The sequence below is a fragment of the Lactuca serriola genome, chromosome 7 (genome assembly GCF_051521515.1).
Source record: "Lactuca serriola cultivar US96UC23 chromosome 7, Lser_US96UC23_V15, whole genome shotgun sequence".
NCBI classification, from domain to species: Eukaryota; Viridiplantae; Streptophyta; class Magnoliopsida; order Asterales; family Asteraceae; genus Lactuca; species Lactuca serriola.
Genome location: NC_136414.1, coordinates 65,590,737 through 65,609,600, shown reverse-complemented (window position 1 = coordinate 65,609,600; position 18,864 = coordinate 65,590,737). Strand labels below are relative to the sequence as shown.

The following is an 18,864-nucleotide window of genomic DNA, read 5'->3' as shown; positions in this document are numbered from 1 at the left end:
ATACAACATTCAAATCTAAAAGGATTTGAGTTCACCATCTTATTATATATGTAAAAACTAGAAATATTTTAATTTATAAAGAAAATTAGTCAACTGATAGCAAATATTAATAATATCATATGAAAAAATTGAAACCGAAACCTTTGTTGGATAAATAATTATCAGTCTTGATTAGTGGTAGTTTTGGTTCATACGGATAGGCCGGCTTATTAGTTTTTAATTAATTAAATTTATATTGTATATATTCCAATTTTCAAACAAATATATAATGGGTAAAAATAAAGCCACTAGAGAAATTTTCTATTATAATTATTTAATTCTATCTTGTGGAATCTTTTACATTCATTGACCAAAATATAATAACAAATTGTAACGTGCAAAAGATAACTAAGTAATATTTGGAGAACGCGCTATTTCTAATTTTACTTATTTTAACTTTACAATTAAAAATGTGTTTTTTTTTCTTAAAATGATAGACAAATAGATTATTGAATAACACGTTTTTAACTGTTAAATAGTATGTAGTTTAAATTTTGAAGCGATGATCGTTGATATTCTTTTGTATGACATGGAATCCCAAAAACTGTGATGATGTTATTAGTACGTAGGTAACATATTTAGCGACTTAAAAATAAAAATTAGATCTTTGTGATAAAGAAATATGGTTTAAGTTTTAGCCCTTGTGCAAGAACTTGGCGGTTAGGCTGTTGATTATTTCAGTTTTTTTGACCGCTGTCTCCCTTTCTCTTTTGTTGCCGCCCGGGGGCAAATGTTATCAATTCTCACTAATTTTTTTAAATTATCTTTTTAGGGGCATGCGTCAGTGTGGTCACCGACTTCGACTTTCTTATGATGTAGAATTAAGGTGCAACCGAGTCGAGCCAACTTGTGGGAGACCGATTCTAAAAATACTTGTAATCAACTTGGTTCGAAAGTGTTGATTACTTTATTGAGCTCGAGCCTAATTAAGCTTGAAATTAAAGCTCTAGTCAAGCTCGAGTCGAGCATCAAGCTCAAGTTTTTATCGAGTCGAGCATTGAGACTTGACTAATAAGTTATGCCGCTATGTATGAAATATAAAAGTCTGACTTTGCTAAGTCTTCCTTGATGATGAAATCATCGATCCCCCTTATTGATTAGGAATTTTTCTTCGAGTGTGAGAGAGTTGCTTGCTTTGTAGCATGAAAGTATGACTTTTCTGAGTTGGTGAAATCATCCCACTTGTTGAGAAGGGTTTCCTAAAAGTTGCAAGCTAATTAATACCTGTCTACTAAAAATGATACAAGTACATTCTTATCAAAAAGTTCAATACATAATTTAATAATAAGCCAAGATTATGTCCTCTAATATTGATGAGGCTGACAAACTGCCATCATTAACTTCAACACAACCATGTGTTAGATTTTCTCTTGCAGAGATTCAATCTGCAACAAGAGATTTCAATGAGGAACTGGTCATTGGTGAGGGAGGGTTTGAAAAGGTGTACAAAGGTTGTATTTCTATCGAAGAAAATAGTTATGTTGTGGCCATCAAATGGTTGGATTCTAAATCAAATCAAGGGGCACCTGAGTTTAGAGCGGAAATCGAGATGCTTTCTAAGTTGCGTCACTGTAACATGGTGTCTTTGATTGGCTATTGTGATGATAACAATGAGATGATTTTAGTTTATTAGTATATGCCAAATGGAACCCTCTACCATCATCTACACAAAGCTGATACTTTGTTAAACTGGGTGCAACGACTAAAGATAGCCATTGGTGCTAGCCGCGGATTGGATTACCTTCACACTGGTGTTGGCACCCATCACGGAGTAATTCATGGTGATGTGAAGAGTTCAAATATTCTTCTGGATGAGAACTGGGCGGCTATGATTTCAGATTTTGGTCTGTCAAAAGTAGGCCCAACCAACCAATCATCGTCCTATGTTGATGCTAGTGTTAAAGGCACATTCGGGTATCTGGATCCAGAGTATTTCTATACCAGAAAGCTAACAAGGAAAACAGATGTGTATGCATTTGGGTTGTTTTGTTTGAACTGCTGTCAGGGAGGTTTGCAGTAGACGAACGCAATGGTGAGGAGCAATGTAGTTTGGTAAGATGGGCTCAAAAGTGTGTGAAAGAATTAAAATTAGATCAAATGGTTGATCCTAATATCAGAGGAATTTTTCCCAAATGTTTACCACGTTTTGCACAAATAGCAGATCGTTGTTTGCGTAGTAATTTAAAAGAACATCCTACCATGGCCGAGATTATGGTCTCACTTCAGGCTTTACTGGAACTACAACAAAGACAAGACGATTCTGCTGGGCCATCAGGCAGAATTGGATTCACTTGGAAGATTCATACCGATTTTGTTTATGGAACTAAACTAAACGCTGATATACATACACAAACTTTTGATTATAGAATCTCCAATAATTGATTTTTTATAGCTTATTAGTATAATTTTTATTATTGACCACTCAATACCATTGGAGCACATTTCATTTAACCCGTTATCATTTAACCCTTCTTATTTAATCATATTTCATTTAACCGTCATAATTGTATTTTAGTTTTATTTATTTTTTATTTATTAACTAATTAAATATTTAATAACATTTTATTTATGAAATATAAATTTATAACGATTATATAAGATTTTCAAGTTTTTTTATTTATCACCATCACATATTAGTTTTATCATATTAATTTTTCTGAACGATATTTTTACTATATCTATTTTAAACAATGTATTGTAGTATATTTTATTATTTAAATATAATATGTGTTTAAAAAAATGATTAATTAAATAAGGAGAGAGAGAGAGAGAGAGAGAGAGAGAGAGAGGTTGATATGTGGATGAACATCTATTGTACTGGCTTATACGGACAATGTTATATTGTAATAATGAGTAAGAAAATAGGTTTTTGGTAACATAAATATGTTCAACCTCATATAACTATTGCAATTATCATGTATTTTTGCTAATTAAATAGTCTATAAGGATAGTATGGCCTTTTTTATGATTCCTATTCTGTCAAAATATGTTATTGATAACTCTATTCTGTAAGAATGAGAATGAGTTGATAACGACTTGTGTGAACAAGAATGAACGAGAATTTATGGGAATACTTGATGATGACAATAGTTACGTGAGGTTGAATGTATTCATGTTACCCAAAAACATATATTCTCTTAGTTATTCTTATAGAATAGCATTGTCCACACATTAGATGTCATCTACACTATATGGGATTACAACAGTAATCACACAAATATGTACATATAACATTAAAATGACATCTTCAATGGCTAACATCTTATAATATATATATATATATATATATATATATATATATATATATATATATATATATATTTGTGTGATTACTGTTGTAACCCATATAGTTACTAGTTAGCACTATGATAGGTGAAATAATTACATCATAGAATTCTCATACATAAGTTTGTGTCATGGATTTCTTTCCTCTCTTCCATATATCTAAATCCAGCTATGTTGCCTTTTTAAATAAGAATGCAATTGATGTCTTCATTGGGTATATATAAGAAAGTTTTTCTTCACTTCTAAAGTAGTAGGTAATTGTTTCTAGCTCTCTCTCTTTTTTTTTTTTGATGTTTTTGTATCTGTTTCCTAAGACCAAAATGGAACAAATTCATCAAAGAACCCAAGAAACAATATGAATCAGTGTATAATATCATTCAACTATTCGGAATTCAAAAGCGCTACAAAGAACTTTGGAAACGACACTCTTTTGAGTGACACGAGGTATGGAAAGATTTACAGAGGTTTTATCGATACAACAACATATTCCCGCTCTGAGGATAATGCTAGATTGTCGGTCGCAATTAACAGACTTGAGCGTTATGAATGTGCAGACTAGGTAAAGCATGCATCTTGTTTTGTAACTGTTTTATTTAAAATTTACAAAAATGAAGTCCCTAATTAACTTCCATTTGAATGCAAGTCACATAGTAGCATTGGATATATTTCATTAGTGGAATTATTGTTAGAAATGTAAGGGTTTAGAATAGCAATAACTTAGGATAATCTTTTGGCTCGTGTTTAGAAAGCACTTTCCGAAATTTGTAATTCAACCCTAATTCCTAGGGTTACACAAATGTGGACTTATGGGATAATCCAAGAGATCGAACGAGATTGCAGGACCAATCTGATTTACAAACAGATAATACCTTGATTGTGTTATTTGTTCTTCGAGATAGTTTGCACGTAAGGAGATGAAGCTTATTTTTAGTCATTCTCTTATTGTGTATGTTATATGCAACGTCCATTTTCCTTATATATATATACATATATATATATATATATATATGGAAGATGGAGCTTAAAGGTGGTTTTAAGACCAAATTGGCGCCAAAATTAGCGGTCGAAGGTAGTTACAAGGGAAATAACCGCCATTCATCATGATGATGTAATAAAGGAGTTTTATAGGGGAAATACATTTTCGGACCAATCCATTTATAAAGGAAAAGTTGGCACTTGAGGGGAGTTACTAGGTTAAATATCCCGCGAGGAGATATTCCCCTTGGACCCTGCTTGGGTTGCTGACCTTACACCCCACCTGTAACATCGTATACCCATGTTCACATGTATCAATCCTGGTGTGCACCACACACCGCACCTCCGGTCTCGGAAAGTAAACTGAACTATAATAGGTCTCGATGATAATATTATCTACACTAAAATAGGTTTATAAGACTAAACTCACCAACAATCAACACCATTTTGAAACATGATCACTTTTGAATGCAGATAGATTTGGAAATGTTGAAAGAATTTAGTCATCCCAACCTTCAAAAGCTCATAGGATATTGCTTGCAAGGCAAGAATCTCTTTCTTGTTTATGAATTCATGCCTAACGGAAACTTTGAGTATCTCCTCAATAGAGGTAAGAAACATAAAAATCCATGCATAAATCAAATTTGAAAATTCTCCAAAGTTAATTCAATTTTCATGGGTTGTATATAGGAGGTGTAGCACGACTTCCGTTGGTTACAAAGGTGAAAATAGCATTAGGAATCGCTCAAGGGATTGTTTTCTTGAACAAAACACAATATAAAGTAGGTTCTTTTTTTAGTGGAAAAATTTATGAATCACAGCTTGACAGAAGTAAGATATTGTTGGATGAGGTACAGTTTGAGCTCTTTCGCTATTAGCATTGGAAATAAATGATCTAGTATGATTCATTAGTTCCAATTTACTATGAATGTCGTACACAACAAATCTAGATGGTAATATATTAACTTGTTTGTGTCTTGTAGCTAATATATGTTCTATCATCCATGGAACCTAGGAATTCTAGGTTATCGTGAGCAATTCTTCGCCACTTGAGCGTTACCTGCCTTTCATGAATAACATGTTTCAGCACTTAGCAGTTCTTTCCTATTAAATATTAACGCCCTCTGCTGATTTTACCTGTACACAAAAAATATAAATTTTGCAGGATTTTACAGCAAAGCTTTCAGGTTATGATGTTACTAAGTTAATACAAGGTTGCTATCCTAAAGAAACTCTGCATGTTCGTTATCCTGACATTGGCGACTATTATCCTGGGTGGAGCGGTAAGTAACTTCAGTCTGTCAGTCCTTGTGGGGATACAATTGCATGGCACTATTGCATATATATGTATCTAACCGTGGATCGCTTTCTCAGAGCCATTGGAACTAGAGAGGAATCTCTCGGGTTTTACAGTGGTATTTGCAGAGTTGCTAACAGGGATATCAATACCTAATGAAAAATCACTCCAAAAGATTTGTAATGAATGTTTTATTAATCAACATGGAAAACTGTCCATGGATGATATTGCAAAAAAATGTTTTCAAATCTGCAATGAGGTGAATTCAGAATCAAGAATGCTAAGAATCTTGGAGAAGGATGTTAAGCAAGGCCCTCTTACAAACATATTTTGGGCCCGAGCGAGTGAAAAAAAAAGCCCTCAAAGACGTAACTTTTTATTAAACCCACTATATTATTATAATGTTTATTCAAATTATGTTGATGACAAGTCAAATTTGTATCATGATCATTCAAATTATATATCATCATGCTTATTCATTGTTATCATCCTGATTCATTCCGATTTGACACGTTAGAATTATTCAATGTTTTCATAAATTTATCCATGGGTCCCTTTTATGATTTTTGTTGATCTTCGTCCATTTTCTTTTTCTTTCCTTCACTTCCTAATACTAGGAAACATTATAATAATATATGATAATTATGATAACAAAAAGAACTAGTAACCGAGAAAGAATTAAAAACACCTTATTAATGTTGGACATTGGTGATGCTGAGTTTTAATTTTGAACAATAAAAGTTCATTGAAACTAGCGAGATGTCAGAGGAAAGTTACAAGGGGATCACTTTCTCAGAGCCCTTGGATGTACAGAGAAATCTCTCGGTTTACAGTGGTATTTGCAGTGTTGCTAACAGGGATATTGTTATAAAATAGATCCACTATTATTGCGAAAAAGCGTAATAGAACAGCCACATGAATGCCAAGATATAAAGTGGAAAACCTAAATCGGTAAAAACCACTATGAAAACAACACTCTTATTGAGAGATTACATTACTGATAAATCTCCAAGTAATAAAGGAGAGAAAGAAGATGTTGGAATGAATAAAATATGACATCAAATGGTTTTATATAATAGCCTTACAAAGTGTCCTAAACAAACTCTAAAACCTTGTAAATATGAAACATTCCTAATATGTGGCTAACTTGATAGCCAAGTAAAAGTTTTAGGATCTAATACAGATACCTAATGAAAAATCACTCCAAATTATTTGTTATCAATCGTTTATTAACCAACATGGAAAGTGTCCATGGTTGATATTGCAAACAAAATTTTCAAATATGCAATGAGGTGGATTCAGAATCAAGGATGCTAAGAATAATGGAGAAGGATGTATTTATAAACATATTTTGGGCCTGGAGACGAAGATAGTGAAAAAAGGCCCTCGAAGACGTAAATTTTTTTAAAAACCACTAAATTATTATAATTCTTATTCAAATTATGATCATGCCAAGTCAGATTTGTATCATGATCATTCAAATTACCATCATGCTTATTCATTGTTATCATCATGATTCATGCCCATTTGACACATTAGAACTACTCAATGTTTTAATAAGTTTATCCATGGGTTCCTATTGGATTGGACGAATGTAATTATGTATAAGTTGTGTACATGTTTTTTTTTGTATAGGGTCAATTAAGTAAGCTTGTTATTTATTTAATCCATGGATCTCCTCCCTACGCACGGGAATGAGTTACTTTATTATACGGTATCTAGAGCAAAAAATCCCTCCCTTTTCACCTTCCTCTTCTGCCGCTGCTAATCTCTTCCTCTCCTCCCTATTTTTCAGTATTAATCTCTTCTCCTCCCCATGTCTTCTTCTTCCTCATCTTCGTCCGATTCCACCATCACCATGAACTCCATCTTTCATCTCCTCACCATCAAACTATCCTCCACTAATTACCTATTATGGAAAAATCAAATATATCCTCTTCTTTCCTACGAGTATTGAGGAGGCCTTTTTGAAGATTGTGGGTCTTTCCACCGCAAGAGAGATTTGGCTTGCACTTGAACGATAACTCATCTGTGGAATGAGCGCAAAATCTACGTGAACAATTACGTCATCTAACGAAAGTACATCCACTCAGATTTTGGAAGAAAAATAAAGGTGAGTTGCAATCAACTTGCTGCCATCGGTCACCCGGTTGATGAAACTGATAAGACTCATTAGTTTTATGCGGTCTCAGTGCTTCGTTTAATACTTTCTCCACCGCTATTTGTGCATCTATGGTACCTTCTATTTTTCGTGATCTTCTAACACAAGCAGATGGCCATGAACCTGTAAGGTCCCAAAAAATATTGAGTAAAAAAATTCATTTTTAAATAAGTCAAAATCATTCATTCATTATTCCAAAAGATGATCAGAATAAAAGTGTAACGACGTAAATTTTCAAACAAATTTTTCATTTTAAAAATTGCATAATTTTCATAGCATATTGTATAAAAATCTTGTTTATTCAAATTACAAAACACAACTTAATTAAAAATCCAGGATCCTCAAAACAAAACTCTTTCTCTGGTGTGTACAATCAAGCTGGTGCCGTCCCGCGATCCTGAAACACATAACACATAACACGATAAGCACAAAGTTTAGTGAGTTCCCCAAAATACCACATACAACAAATTCGCCACTCGAGGCTATACTCTGTAGGACCCTCCAGTCCATGTGTCTCAGCGGGACCCTCCAGTCCTGTAGCTTGTTGGACCCTCTGGTCCAATCTAGCTCGTTGGACCCTTTGGTCCGGTCTGGGTGAGCCTTTCGGCCTCATATATCATTGGATCTTCCGGTCCGGTCTGGTTGAGCCTTCCAGCCTCATAAATCGTTAGACCTTCCAGTCTGGTCTAAATAACTCATAGCATAATATCACATATACAAGATGCATAACTCAAGTAAGAACATAAGACCTTCCGGTCACGAGAATACTCACCTCGGTTAGCAGGTAACCGACAAGCACTCGGAAATCTTGGACTAGCATCCACCTATCACATAAGACAAGCATCTCAATCATTATCCGCCTTATTACCCTTTATACTTTAAATCCTCTTTTCCTCTAATGACCCTTAGGATGTGTAAAACACTATTTTACCCTCCTTGGCCCCACCTGCCCCTTACTGCCCCTTACCAATTTTCTCTCCTTCTTCTCTTCTTCTTTTGGAGGACTGCTTTTGTTATCCTCTTTCGCCTTATCTGAGCTGTAGCTTCCCTGCCAGTTTTGAATCTTGGCAACAGGGAACTTTTCGCGATCAAATCTCTTTGGGTTGGAAACCATCGCCGCATATTCTTCGCTTGTGAGATCGCATTCTGACATCTCTAATTCCTCTTCATCTTCTGCCACACTCTTCGCCTTAGAGAGAAGGGCCAAGGATCCCATACCAGACACCACTTTCGCTTCTTTTGTCACAACACTTTCATGAGACTTGAGAATACCCACCATCTTTGCCAATGAGTAGTTCTTAAACTGTTCATGAGCCTTCACAGTTGATGCAACGACCATCCATTTGGGTCTTAAACCATTCATAAATGTGACCTTTTGTTCGATCACTTCCCTTCCAATGTCGTGCTTAATCATCTTGCTCAAAAGATGGTTGAAACGATCGAATGCCTGAATATGCTTTTCATCTGGCTTTTGTTGGAAAGCACAGAACTCATAAAGGAATTAAGTTTGAATGGAATGTTCCAGGTCTTCATTAGTTGAATACAACTCTTTGAGTCTATCCCAGATCTCTTTTGCTGTGGTGCATGTGCTTACCAGGCGAAAATTATCAGACTGCAATGCAAATCTAATCATTCTCATGGCCTTAACATTACATAACAACTTTTCTTTTTCGTCTTGAGGAATCTTCTCCACGTCAGTTAAGAGTTGGTTGTACTCCTTTTGAGTCTTTATTTTTCTATTTGTTCCTGAATGAACAAAAGGACCCAATGTTATTGCTTCCCAGATAAGATAACCATTGTCTTTAGAACCAACGACATTGTCTTGAAAGTGATGCATCCAAACTTCATAATCTTGAGTGTAAAGAATAAGGATTCTAGTTGTGGATCCAATGATGTTGGAGATATTGATTGGATTGCTTTGTGAATCATCGAGAGACATGATGATCATTTAGATATCTGCTAAGAATCAGACTTGTAAAGATTGAATTAGGGTTTTATCAAAAGTAAGAAACAGCGTCAATGAAGAGATGACAGCTCCTACAGATTCGATAAAAGCGGAAACCCTAAGAATCGTTCTTCCAACAAAAGAGATGCGTATATATTACACAGTCTCCTGCTCTGATACCAATTGATGAGAATAAAATTCTCTTAGATCGATTGATTCAAACAGATATCTATAAGATAATAACAAGTAATAGAAAACAATTAACACCACAATGAATCAAACGGATGTCGAATGATTAAAGCAGCAACACCTCAGAAGAGCTTGATGAAGAACTTCTACTTTAGAGGCGTGTTAGGGTTACAGTACTTATCAAAGGAAATATTCAAGAAGCGTAATTAATATAATGCATGCATGCATTATATATACTAAACCCTAAAAACAGAACACGGCTGGACAGGCCCAAACCATGATTACATAGGGACCAAACTAACTAAGCCTAATGACACAATCCATATACTCAACAAAATAAATCAAGATAACTCCCACTCTGCAGGCTCCTTAGAATCCCCGAGATCGTCCTTGATTCGACTACAAATCTTGTGCTTCCAATAGTATGAGCTCAATACTACCTTCCATACTTATCCGTACTTTCCTCACGAACCATCTCGAATCCTCTGATTCACCCCATTAAATTGATACACACAATCCCTATGCTAATCATTATATATATCCTACTATGACATTTCCTAGTCTCTCCTAGGAATTCTTAACTCGCCAACCTCTGCACTACTAAAAATCTCAACCAACATCTTTGGATGCCCTATACATGCAAATTGTACACAATATGGGACAACATAGATCATCAAATAATGATTCTACCCTAAGCCCACAACCAAACAAGGAACAAGAAATACGGCCAAGCCAATTATTCTAAGGCTATATGATCCTAAACTTATACAATTTTTAAATCACACACTTAGAAATTAACTGAGCCGATATAAATGTTGAGTTATACATAGCATCCAATCTTCCTAGGCTATAAAGCAACATACAAATCAGGCAATTCTAGCATGTGATTCCTGGATATATACATACCCTTACTCTAGCATGCAATTCACATATCAAGAATACTAGTACTAATACATGGGTACGGGTATTTTGGGAATAACTTACTCGAGCTTGGTTGATTTCACGCACCGCACCTCCTTTTGTTTATAGAATCTTTTTAGAAAATTTATTTTCCATTTTTCAAAAAGATAACCAAATCCTCGGTTTGAGTTCAAAATGACGCAAGATTGTGCCCGAATTCCTCAAACCAAGGCTCTAATACCAACTTGTAATGTCCCAAAACTCATAAAATTTTTTTAATTTAAATAGGAAAAACATTCAACACATCTATTATAAAAGATCATTGGTGTCAAATAACATTTCAAAAATAATTTCAGAGTATCAACAATTCACAAATATGAGATCTCTAATGGATGCGATGCAATCATGACGGGCCCTTCCCTTCTGAACTGGAAGTACCAGAAAAAGTTAAACCCTAAAACTGTAAGCACAAAGCTTAGACCATCTCCAACCCATTCCCATTCCCCCCCCCCCCCCCCCCCCAAAATGGAGTAAAAAATGGGGTAAATAGAGTTACATCTCCAACCCTACTCCATTTTTTACCCCAAAAGTATATTCCAAGTATATTCAATTCTTCCAACTTACATGGGTCGTCAAACACACCCTTCTACTAATTTGGTTTTTAAAAAAATATAATCTATATTTTTTCATTACAATAATATTAAATAAATAAAATTATATTTATAACATATTTATAAGCTTTTATAAAATACCATATCGTTTTTTAAAATTTCAATATTTATTTAACTTTTTATAAGAACTTGATGAACAAAACACTAACTTTATATTTAAAATTAGTTAATATAATTTAATATATAACAAAATATTTTAAATATTAAATATTACATTTAAATTATAATTAGTAGGTTAAAATAAGTTAAAATGTATAAATATATAAACCGAGGGACTAAAACCGACAACACAAAGTTCATCCCCATTTTGGGAGCAATGAATAGTATAACACAATATTTGGTGTAATACTATATATATCCTCCAAAATGGGGGAATAAATGAGGGTGGGTTGGAGAAGAATGGGGGTAAAAGTGAGGGAAAATAAAAATGGGAGTGGGTTGGAGATGCTCTTAGTGAGTTTCCCCAAAACACCACTTGCTATACAAACGTTGCCATTAGCTACCCCCATGGTCTTGCATGCAAGTGCCATGGGTGACCCTCATGGTCTTTTATACCATTTCAATGGGTTGCCCTGATGGTCTTCCCTTGAAGTGCCTTAGCTACCCCAAGATCCTACACATAGGTGTCATGGGCTACCCCATGGTCTTTCATACAATTCCATGGGCTACCCTAGGGGTCTTCCATGAAAGTATCACAAAGACAACTAGCATCGTACATAACACAATCTATTGGGTCGGCATTGGTGCCTTCAACCAACAAGTATAGTGAGAAGACTCACCTCAAACGATAGTCAAATAATAGTCACACTTGAGTTGCTGCTACAAAAGCTCCTCACACTAAGCACATCCAAAACAACCCTAATTAGAAATTAAGGAGATAATACATAATTAAGGGTCCTTACCTTACTCTCTCTCTCTCTCTCTCTCTCTCTGGGGTAATTGACCATTTTACCCATGCATACTAGGACCCAACCCTCTTTACCCAACATCCAATATGACCAAAGTCAAATAGTTCTTAGAGTCAACCCACAAAGTCAAATCCAATGGTCAAAAACCCTAATATTCAGTCGCATGTCATGACTAGCACTTGGTCACGTCGTGAGAATTCACCCGGTCTGATTCCAGCAACTCGGTCCTGAATCAGTCATAGATTTCTCACTGGACTAGCCTAATGATGTGAACATCACTCAGTCACATTGTGAGTCCCAAAAACTCAGTGATATACGGGCTTTTTCATTGTCACATCATGAAACCTTATGTCTCACATCGTGACTACGATTTGAAGCCAAAGTCCAAGGTTTTATGTCCTTAATCCACTAAGCCTTCAAACCCAACTCTTCTAGAAGATTAAGAGGTCCCTAAAGGTCCATAAAAATGTTTAGTTTATGGACATGCATACACCATGCATGTCCCTAATCCATTCTAGGTCCAAAGTGGAAATATGGCAGCAAACTCTCATGCATGACTCCAATACTTCACTAACTTCCAGATAAGTACATTATTGTAACATCCCAAATTTCAAGACCAAAAATTTCATTTTTGATATAACCATTTAGAAATTGAGTCATATCATTTCATAAAACCATAATCTCATGTCTCAAAATCATATCATAAAGATAGTAACAATGTTAGAGTACAACCCCAAGAAATCTCATAGTGCGGAAATCCTACGTGTGTGTGATGTGCCGCTACCGCATCGGCTCCTTCCCCTTCGCTGAAGAGGTACCTGAAACAAAATTGAAAAATGTAAGCAATAAGCTTAGTGAGCTCCCCCATCATACCACATACCATAAAATCATATAACATACATACTGCCAGGCATATCTGGGTGCCCGATCTACCCCTTCGGTCCTCTCGACCGGTGACCTTACCTAGCATATATGGCTGTTGGCCTACCCCTTCGGTCCTCTGAACCGGTGACCTTGCCTAGCATATCTGGGTGTTGGCCTACCCCTTCCGTCCTCTCGACCGGTGACATTGCCAAGCATAATTGGGTGCTGGCCTACCCCTTCGGTCCTCTCGACCGGTCTTGGGGAATTAGCTCACCCCTTACTACTACCACACATTATCATATAATCATAATCTATCTAGCATGGTTAGGTACTAAACTACCCCTTTGGCCCTATCGGCCGATAACTTAGGGACTATCTCCCCCTACTGCTACGATCACATAACATCATAACATACTAGCACATAAACATAAGTAGCAGTCAACCCAGACAATTATCACAAAGACAATTCTATAACATACATTCCTACTGGTGGGGCGGCATTGTGGCCGTAGACCCACCGCTACTGGAAGGTAACTCACCTCGATGTCTCGTAGTGTCTGCACAATCCTCGGTACGGAAATCATCTCGTCTCAACTCCTCAATCCCTACACAACATCCCTCCTTGATTACTAATTTGTACCCACAACCCTCATTTTCAAGGTTCAACCCAAGTTCGGGTCAAAGTCAAAGTCAACTTTGGTCAAAGTCAACTTCCAGTTGACTTGACTCGCCGAGTTGGTCCACCAACTCGTCGAGTCCCTATTCTTTCAAAATGATACAACCCCTCGACTCTACTCGTCGAGTCTAGCGAGAACTCGACGAGTTCATCTTCAACCATAACATCGAGACTATCTTCAACCGACTCGCCGAATTCATCCTTGAACTTGTCGATTTCATCTTCATCATATGAATGTGTCTAGTTTATCACTCGCCGAGTTCTATGAACAACTCGTCGAGTCTGTCTTCATGGGTTGGGATATTTCCTTGGACTTGTCGAGTTTGTTCATACACTCCCCGAGTCCCATGATTTCCAAGTCCAAAATCATGTCCATCTTGTTGAGTCCCCTACTCACCCAGATTCCTCTGAAACAGAAAAGGTTGGGGAACCAATACCCGACTCGCCGAGTCCCATGAACGACTCACCGAGTCACCTAAAGTCCATGTCCATAAACCCGATTTTTGTTGAGCTCATCTCATCCAAAGGGTAGATCTGACCTCTTAGGGTCGATATAACATGTAAAGTCACGAACTTTACGTCCATGCATGGGTCTTTAAGCTCAAAATACCCAAAAGTGAGGTCTACAAGATGCATGGGGCTCTCATGGCCATAAATTTGGCACCTTTATGCCATGAGAACCCTCCAAGGTTCAAGATCTGAAGCCATTACTCTACATCACAGTCTAAACCCGAAATGGCTTAGAAATACCCAAAAGATGTCAAGATCCAAGCCCTAAAGTAGATCTAACAAACAAGAAGTCAAGGTTGGAGCTTTTTACCTCCAACAAGCTAGAAATGCAACCAAATCTCTGGATCTACTGACTTCCTCTTGAATCTCCAAGCCTTTCCTTCCTTCTTCAAACTTCAAATCACAAGGAATGGCACAAAATAGCTCAAGAACACTCAAGAGCTGATTAGGGTTTCGTGAATGGGGTTTGGAGGTGATGGAGGATGGGGTGGAGGCCTCATAAAGTGTTTAAATAGGGTGCAAACCCTCAAATTTAGGGTTTCACTCAGACAGATCCTACTCGCCGAGTCGGTCTGCCGACTCGTCGAGTAGGTCACTTAAACCCCCTGATCCGAAGTCGAACCTACTCGACGAGTTGGGCCTCCAACTCGCCGAGTCCCAGTGTAAAATGTGAAGTTCTGCTTGAATTTAATTACGTACCTGAAACCCGGTGTTACAATTATGATGTTCAAAGGACCCTTAGAATTCATAAAGTTGCTAACTCTAAGGATCTTCTTCACTCAAGCTTGCTTAATCAAGAATGAATATGATAGAAACCGAGACCTAGCCCTAAAATGAAATAAAGTTTGAGCCTTTGGCACTTACAAAGGTCAACCAGGAATAAGAGATGATTATGATGATGCTTCTTTGTAACTCCACCACTAGAAAAATTATTTTCCCTTCTTCAATTCTTCTTCAAGCAAAAAAGGCTAAGGATCTCTAAGAGGGTCGTGACTAGGGTTTTTGGAGGCTAGAGAGTGAAAGAGGTCGAGGTCGAGCGACCCTAGACCCCTCATTCCATTAAATACCTGAAAAAATTAGGGTTTTGGTCATCAGGCTATTCTCACGTCGTGACTAATAATGGATCACATTGTGAGACTCAAAAATGCGAGTCAACTGGTCAATGCTAACTCACGACATGATTGGCCATAGCCCACATCGTGATCCACTTCCAAAGGGTTAAAATTCTCAAAACTAAGTACCTCTAGGATCTAAATGTTATAGTACATCAAGATACCAATCATAAAAATTAACCCGGTGATCAGAAAAAATTCCTCTTGACCAAAATAAATCAATTTGCTGCCAATCATAAACTGTAACCATCCATGGGATAGTACTTGGTCATCCGGCCTAAGTTGATGCAACATCAACCAATTAAGAAGCAATGGGTCCCTCTTTTATGAGGTACATCCACCCAATATATGAACGTTGTGTTGTGGAATAACTCTATTGGTTAAATGGTCTATTTTAGCTTTTACTTTACCTTCATTGGCTTAGTATTCATTAACCCTTGATAAGACTACAAAGCATTCTACATTGACAGATAATTGTTACATACAAACTAAACCAAGATTTTTAAAAATGGAATGGAATTTTTGTAGATGAACATTTTCTAAAACCTAGATTTCGATAGATGAATAAACATCAACTAGAAAATAGATTTTAGATTTTCGTAGATGTTTATCTACGATAATCTCTTTTTAGTAGATGTTCATATTCGAAAAAAAAAATTAGCAATGTTCATATGCTAAATTGCATAATTACCAGTAAAAACATAGATTGTAACATCCCAAAAATATGAATCAAATTTTCATTTTTAAAATCACCAAATTCACATATTATTTGTTCCAAAATCCATCATCGTAGAATGTAACATAATCATTAGAGTAAAATAACAATCATAAATGTAGAAAATCATTAGGGGGAATGTTGTTCAGTCAAGTTTGGCCCTCCTTTTGGAACTTGAAGTACCTGAAAATGTTCAAACCACAAAATAGTAAGTACAAAGCTTAGTGAGTTCCCTAAAATACCACATATCATACATACATTTTCCATAGGCTACCCCCATAGTCTTTCTCCTAAAATGTCATGGGCTACCCCCATGGTCTTACATCCAAGTGCCAAGGGGCACCCCATGGTCTTTACTTGAAATGTCATGGGCTACCCCCATGGTATGACATCAAAGTGTCATGGGTAACCCCCATGAGCTTTCATGTAATGGCCATGGGCTACCCCCATGGTCTTTCATACAGTTTCCATGGGCTATCCTCATGGTCTTCCATGCAAGTATCATAAAGACAACTAGTATCCTACACAGTATAGTAAGAAGACTCACCTTGCCAATGAGGTCAAAAACTACTAGCTCTCATAGACAAAACAGGTGCTAAACACCACCTAAAAAGCCATACAAGGTGAACCCTTAGTCCACCTTCTAAGACTATCAAATTGACCAAAAGTCAACCAAGTCAAAAAGTCAACGGTTAAAGTCAACCGTCCAAGTTAAATTCAGCAAGTCGCCACCTCGTGGCCTCCTACTGGCCACGTCATGGTAGAATAAAGACAAAACAGTCAGTTTGCCCCCCAGTCGCAACGACCAATTAATATGTTATGTCATCTGAACTGGGTCTCAACAACTTAATGAATTAAACCATTTTCCATCCATTTCATGAGATCTAAAGCTTAGATCTAATTTTTCCAAGGTCTTGATGGATAATTTTTCCAACTTTATCCATTAAGACATCGCAATAAGCCAAGATCTCTAAACCTACGTCCTTAATGGAAACTTAAGGCGTGAATTAAACCATTAAGCACTTAATCCTTCAAGTCTCAAGTCCATGACTTCCAGAAGGGTTTCCAACTCCTAAACCACCATAAAAATCAAAACTTTATGGACATACATGTCCAGTGCTTGCCCCTTCCAAATTAGGTCAAAATTGAAGAAGAGAGCTCAAACTTAAGTATGAGACCAAATACCCCAAGGAACCATAGATTAGGAACATATAACAGCAAAAGGACCTCAAGGATCCATAAAATTGCCAACTTTATGGAATCTCTACCTTCAAACTCTCACAACATGAATAATTAGGGACAAGGAACCAAAATATGAGAGCATTCAACCAAAAGTTTAGATCTTGAACACTTACAAAGGTCCATGAAATGTGCTTGTTGATGATGATGAGGATGGCTAGATGAAACAATGCATCAAATGCGCTTCCTTCTCCTTCAAAATGCCAAGAACACCACAAAATTCTTCAAAAACACAACAATGGAGGCCAAAGCTGATTAGGGTTAGAAGGGAAGGTGTTGGAAGCTAAGGTGAGCAAACCCTAGCTTACACTTTCCTTATACAGGGACTAAAGACCGAAAAATTAGGGTTTTGCCTTGAGACGGTTGCCATGGCGTGATAGACAAGGTGTCAGTCGTGAGGCACAAAATTCATCCATGATCTTTCTTAGCCATGCCACGTCGTGGGATACACGTCGTTTAGACGCCTATCCCACGTCGTGACCAATAAAACTTTATAATTAAACTTGAATAATTATACCTGAAATTCCGGATGTTACATAGATAGAACTAAAAAAACTAACAGATAGGGAAGATCCACGTCATTTCTAGTTATTTTCATCAAAAAGGATTTGGTATTGTTTTTTGAAAATATAATACTGTAAAATTTGAGAAAAAGAAAAAATTAGTTTTATACACATACAACCGAACGGGCCTTGGCCCAAAGAATTACGCTACCCACCCAAAGATTCAATCAAATGAGGGTATTTTCGCAGTAAATTTTTAATTTCTAGATATCCATGATTTTTGCAGATGGTCATGATCTGTGAAACTTATAGCTATTTTAATCATTTTTCTTTTTTATAACTATTTTGTGGTAAAAACGTCTAAAAAATAGTTATTATGATCATTTTATCAAAAAAAAATAATAAAAAAATTGTAACTACTTTGCCCACTTCGGCCCACATAAACTAAATTGAACATCCACAGGCGGCTTAACCCCCAAGATATGGCTAACCGCTTTGCTCTCATACATCAGTTTTGAAAAAGATAACAAAATCAGGCCCCTCTGAGAGGGATAGCGAGGATGATTCAAGTAGACTTTACAAATTAAGAGATCGTCCTTTGAACAGGAGTAACATCATTGCTAGCTAGGATTATTCAAGTAGACTTTACAAAGTGGTTTTCGAGATACGTAATAATTTAATTAAAGTGAAAGTAGATTAATGTTCGTTCATGACACATTAGTCAATAATTTTATTTGTCGCTGTAAACAAAAACACTATATGTGAAAAGGCAAATTTGATCTTCCACTTCCACTAGAAAAAGCAAAATTATTGATTCTTATCACAAAACCGCAATCAATCAAGCTTTTTCTCCCACTAATTCCATTCTACTTTTG

At 36.4% G+C, this 18,864-nt stretch overlaps 1 protein-coding gene and 1 pseudogene across 1 annotated transcript; both read left to right on the top strand.

Annotated features, from left to right (window-relative positions):
- Positions 1-1,336: 1,336 nt before the first annotated feature.
- On the top strand, positions 1,337-2,059 carry LOC145064049 (putative receptor-like protein kinase At5g38990; annotated as a pseudogene).
- A 179-nt stretch (positions 2,060-2,238) lies between these two features.
- On the top strand, positions 2,239-6,113 carry LOC145064048 (putative serine/threonine-protein kinase CST). The gene is made up of 5 exons (XM_079011576.1): positions 2,239-2,352; positions 4,774-4,909; positions 4,990-5,150; positions 5,465-5,558; positions 5,674-6,113. The coding sequence occupies exons 1-5, from the start codon at positions 2,239-2,241 to the stop codon at positions 6,111-6,113; spliced, it is 945 nt and encodes a 314-aa protein (XP_078867702.1).
- The last annotated feature ends 12,751 nt before the right edge of the window (positions 6,114-18,864 follow it).

Coding starts and splice junctions, on each gene's coding strand:
- LOC145064048 (XM_079011576.1), top strand. CDS start 2,239: ATGGCCGAGATTATGGTCTCACTTCAGGCTTTACTGGAACTACAACAA. Junction 5,151..5,464: donor GTAAGATATTGTTGGATGAG/GTACAGTTTGAG, acceptor TAAATTTTGCAG/GATTTTACAGCAAAGCTTTC. Junction 5,559..5,673: donor TGTTCGTTATCCTGACATTG/GCGACTATTATC, acceptor TCGCTTTCTCAG/AGCCATTGGAACTAGAGAGG.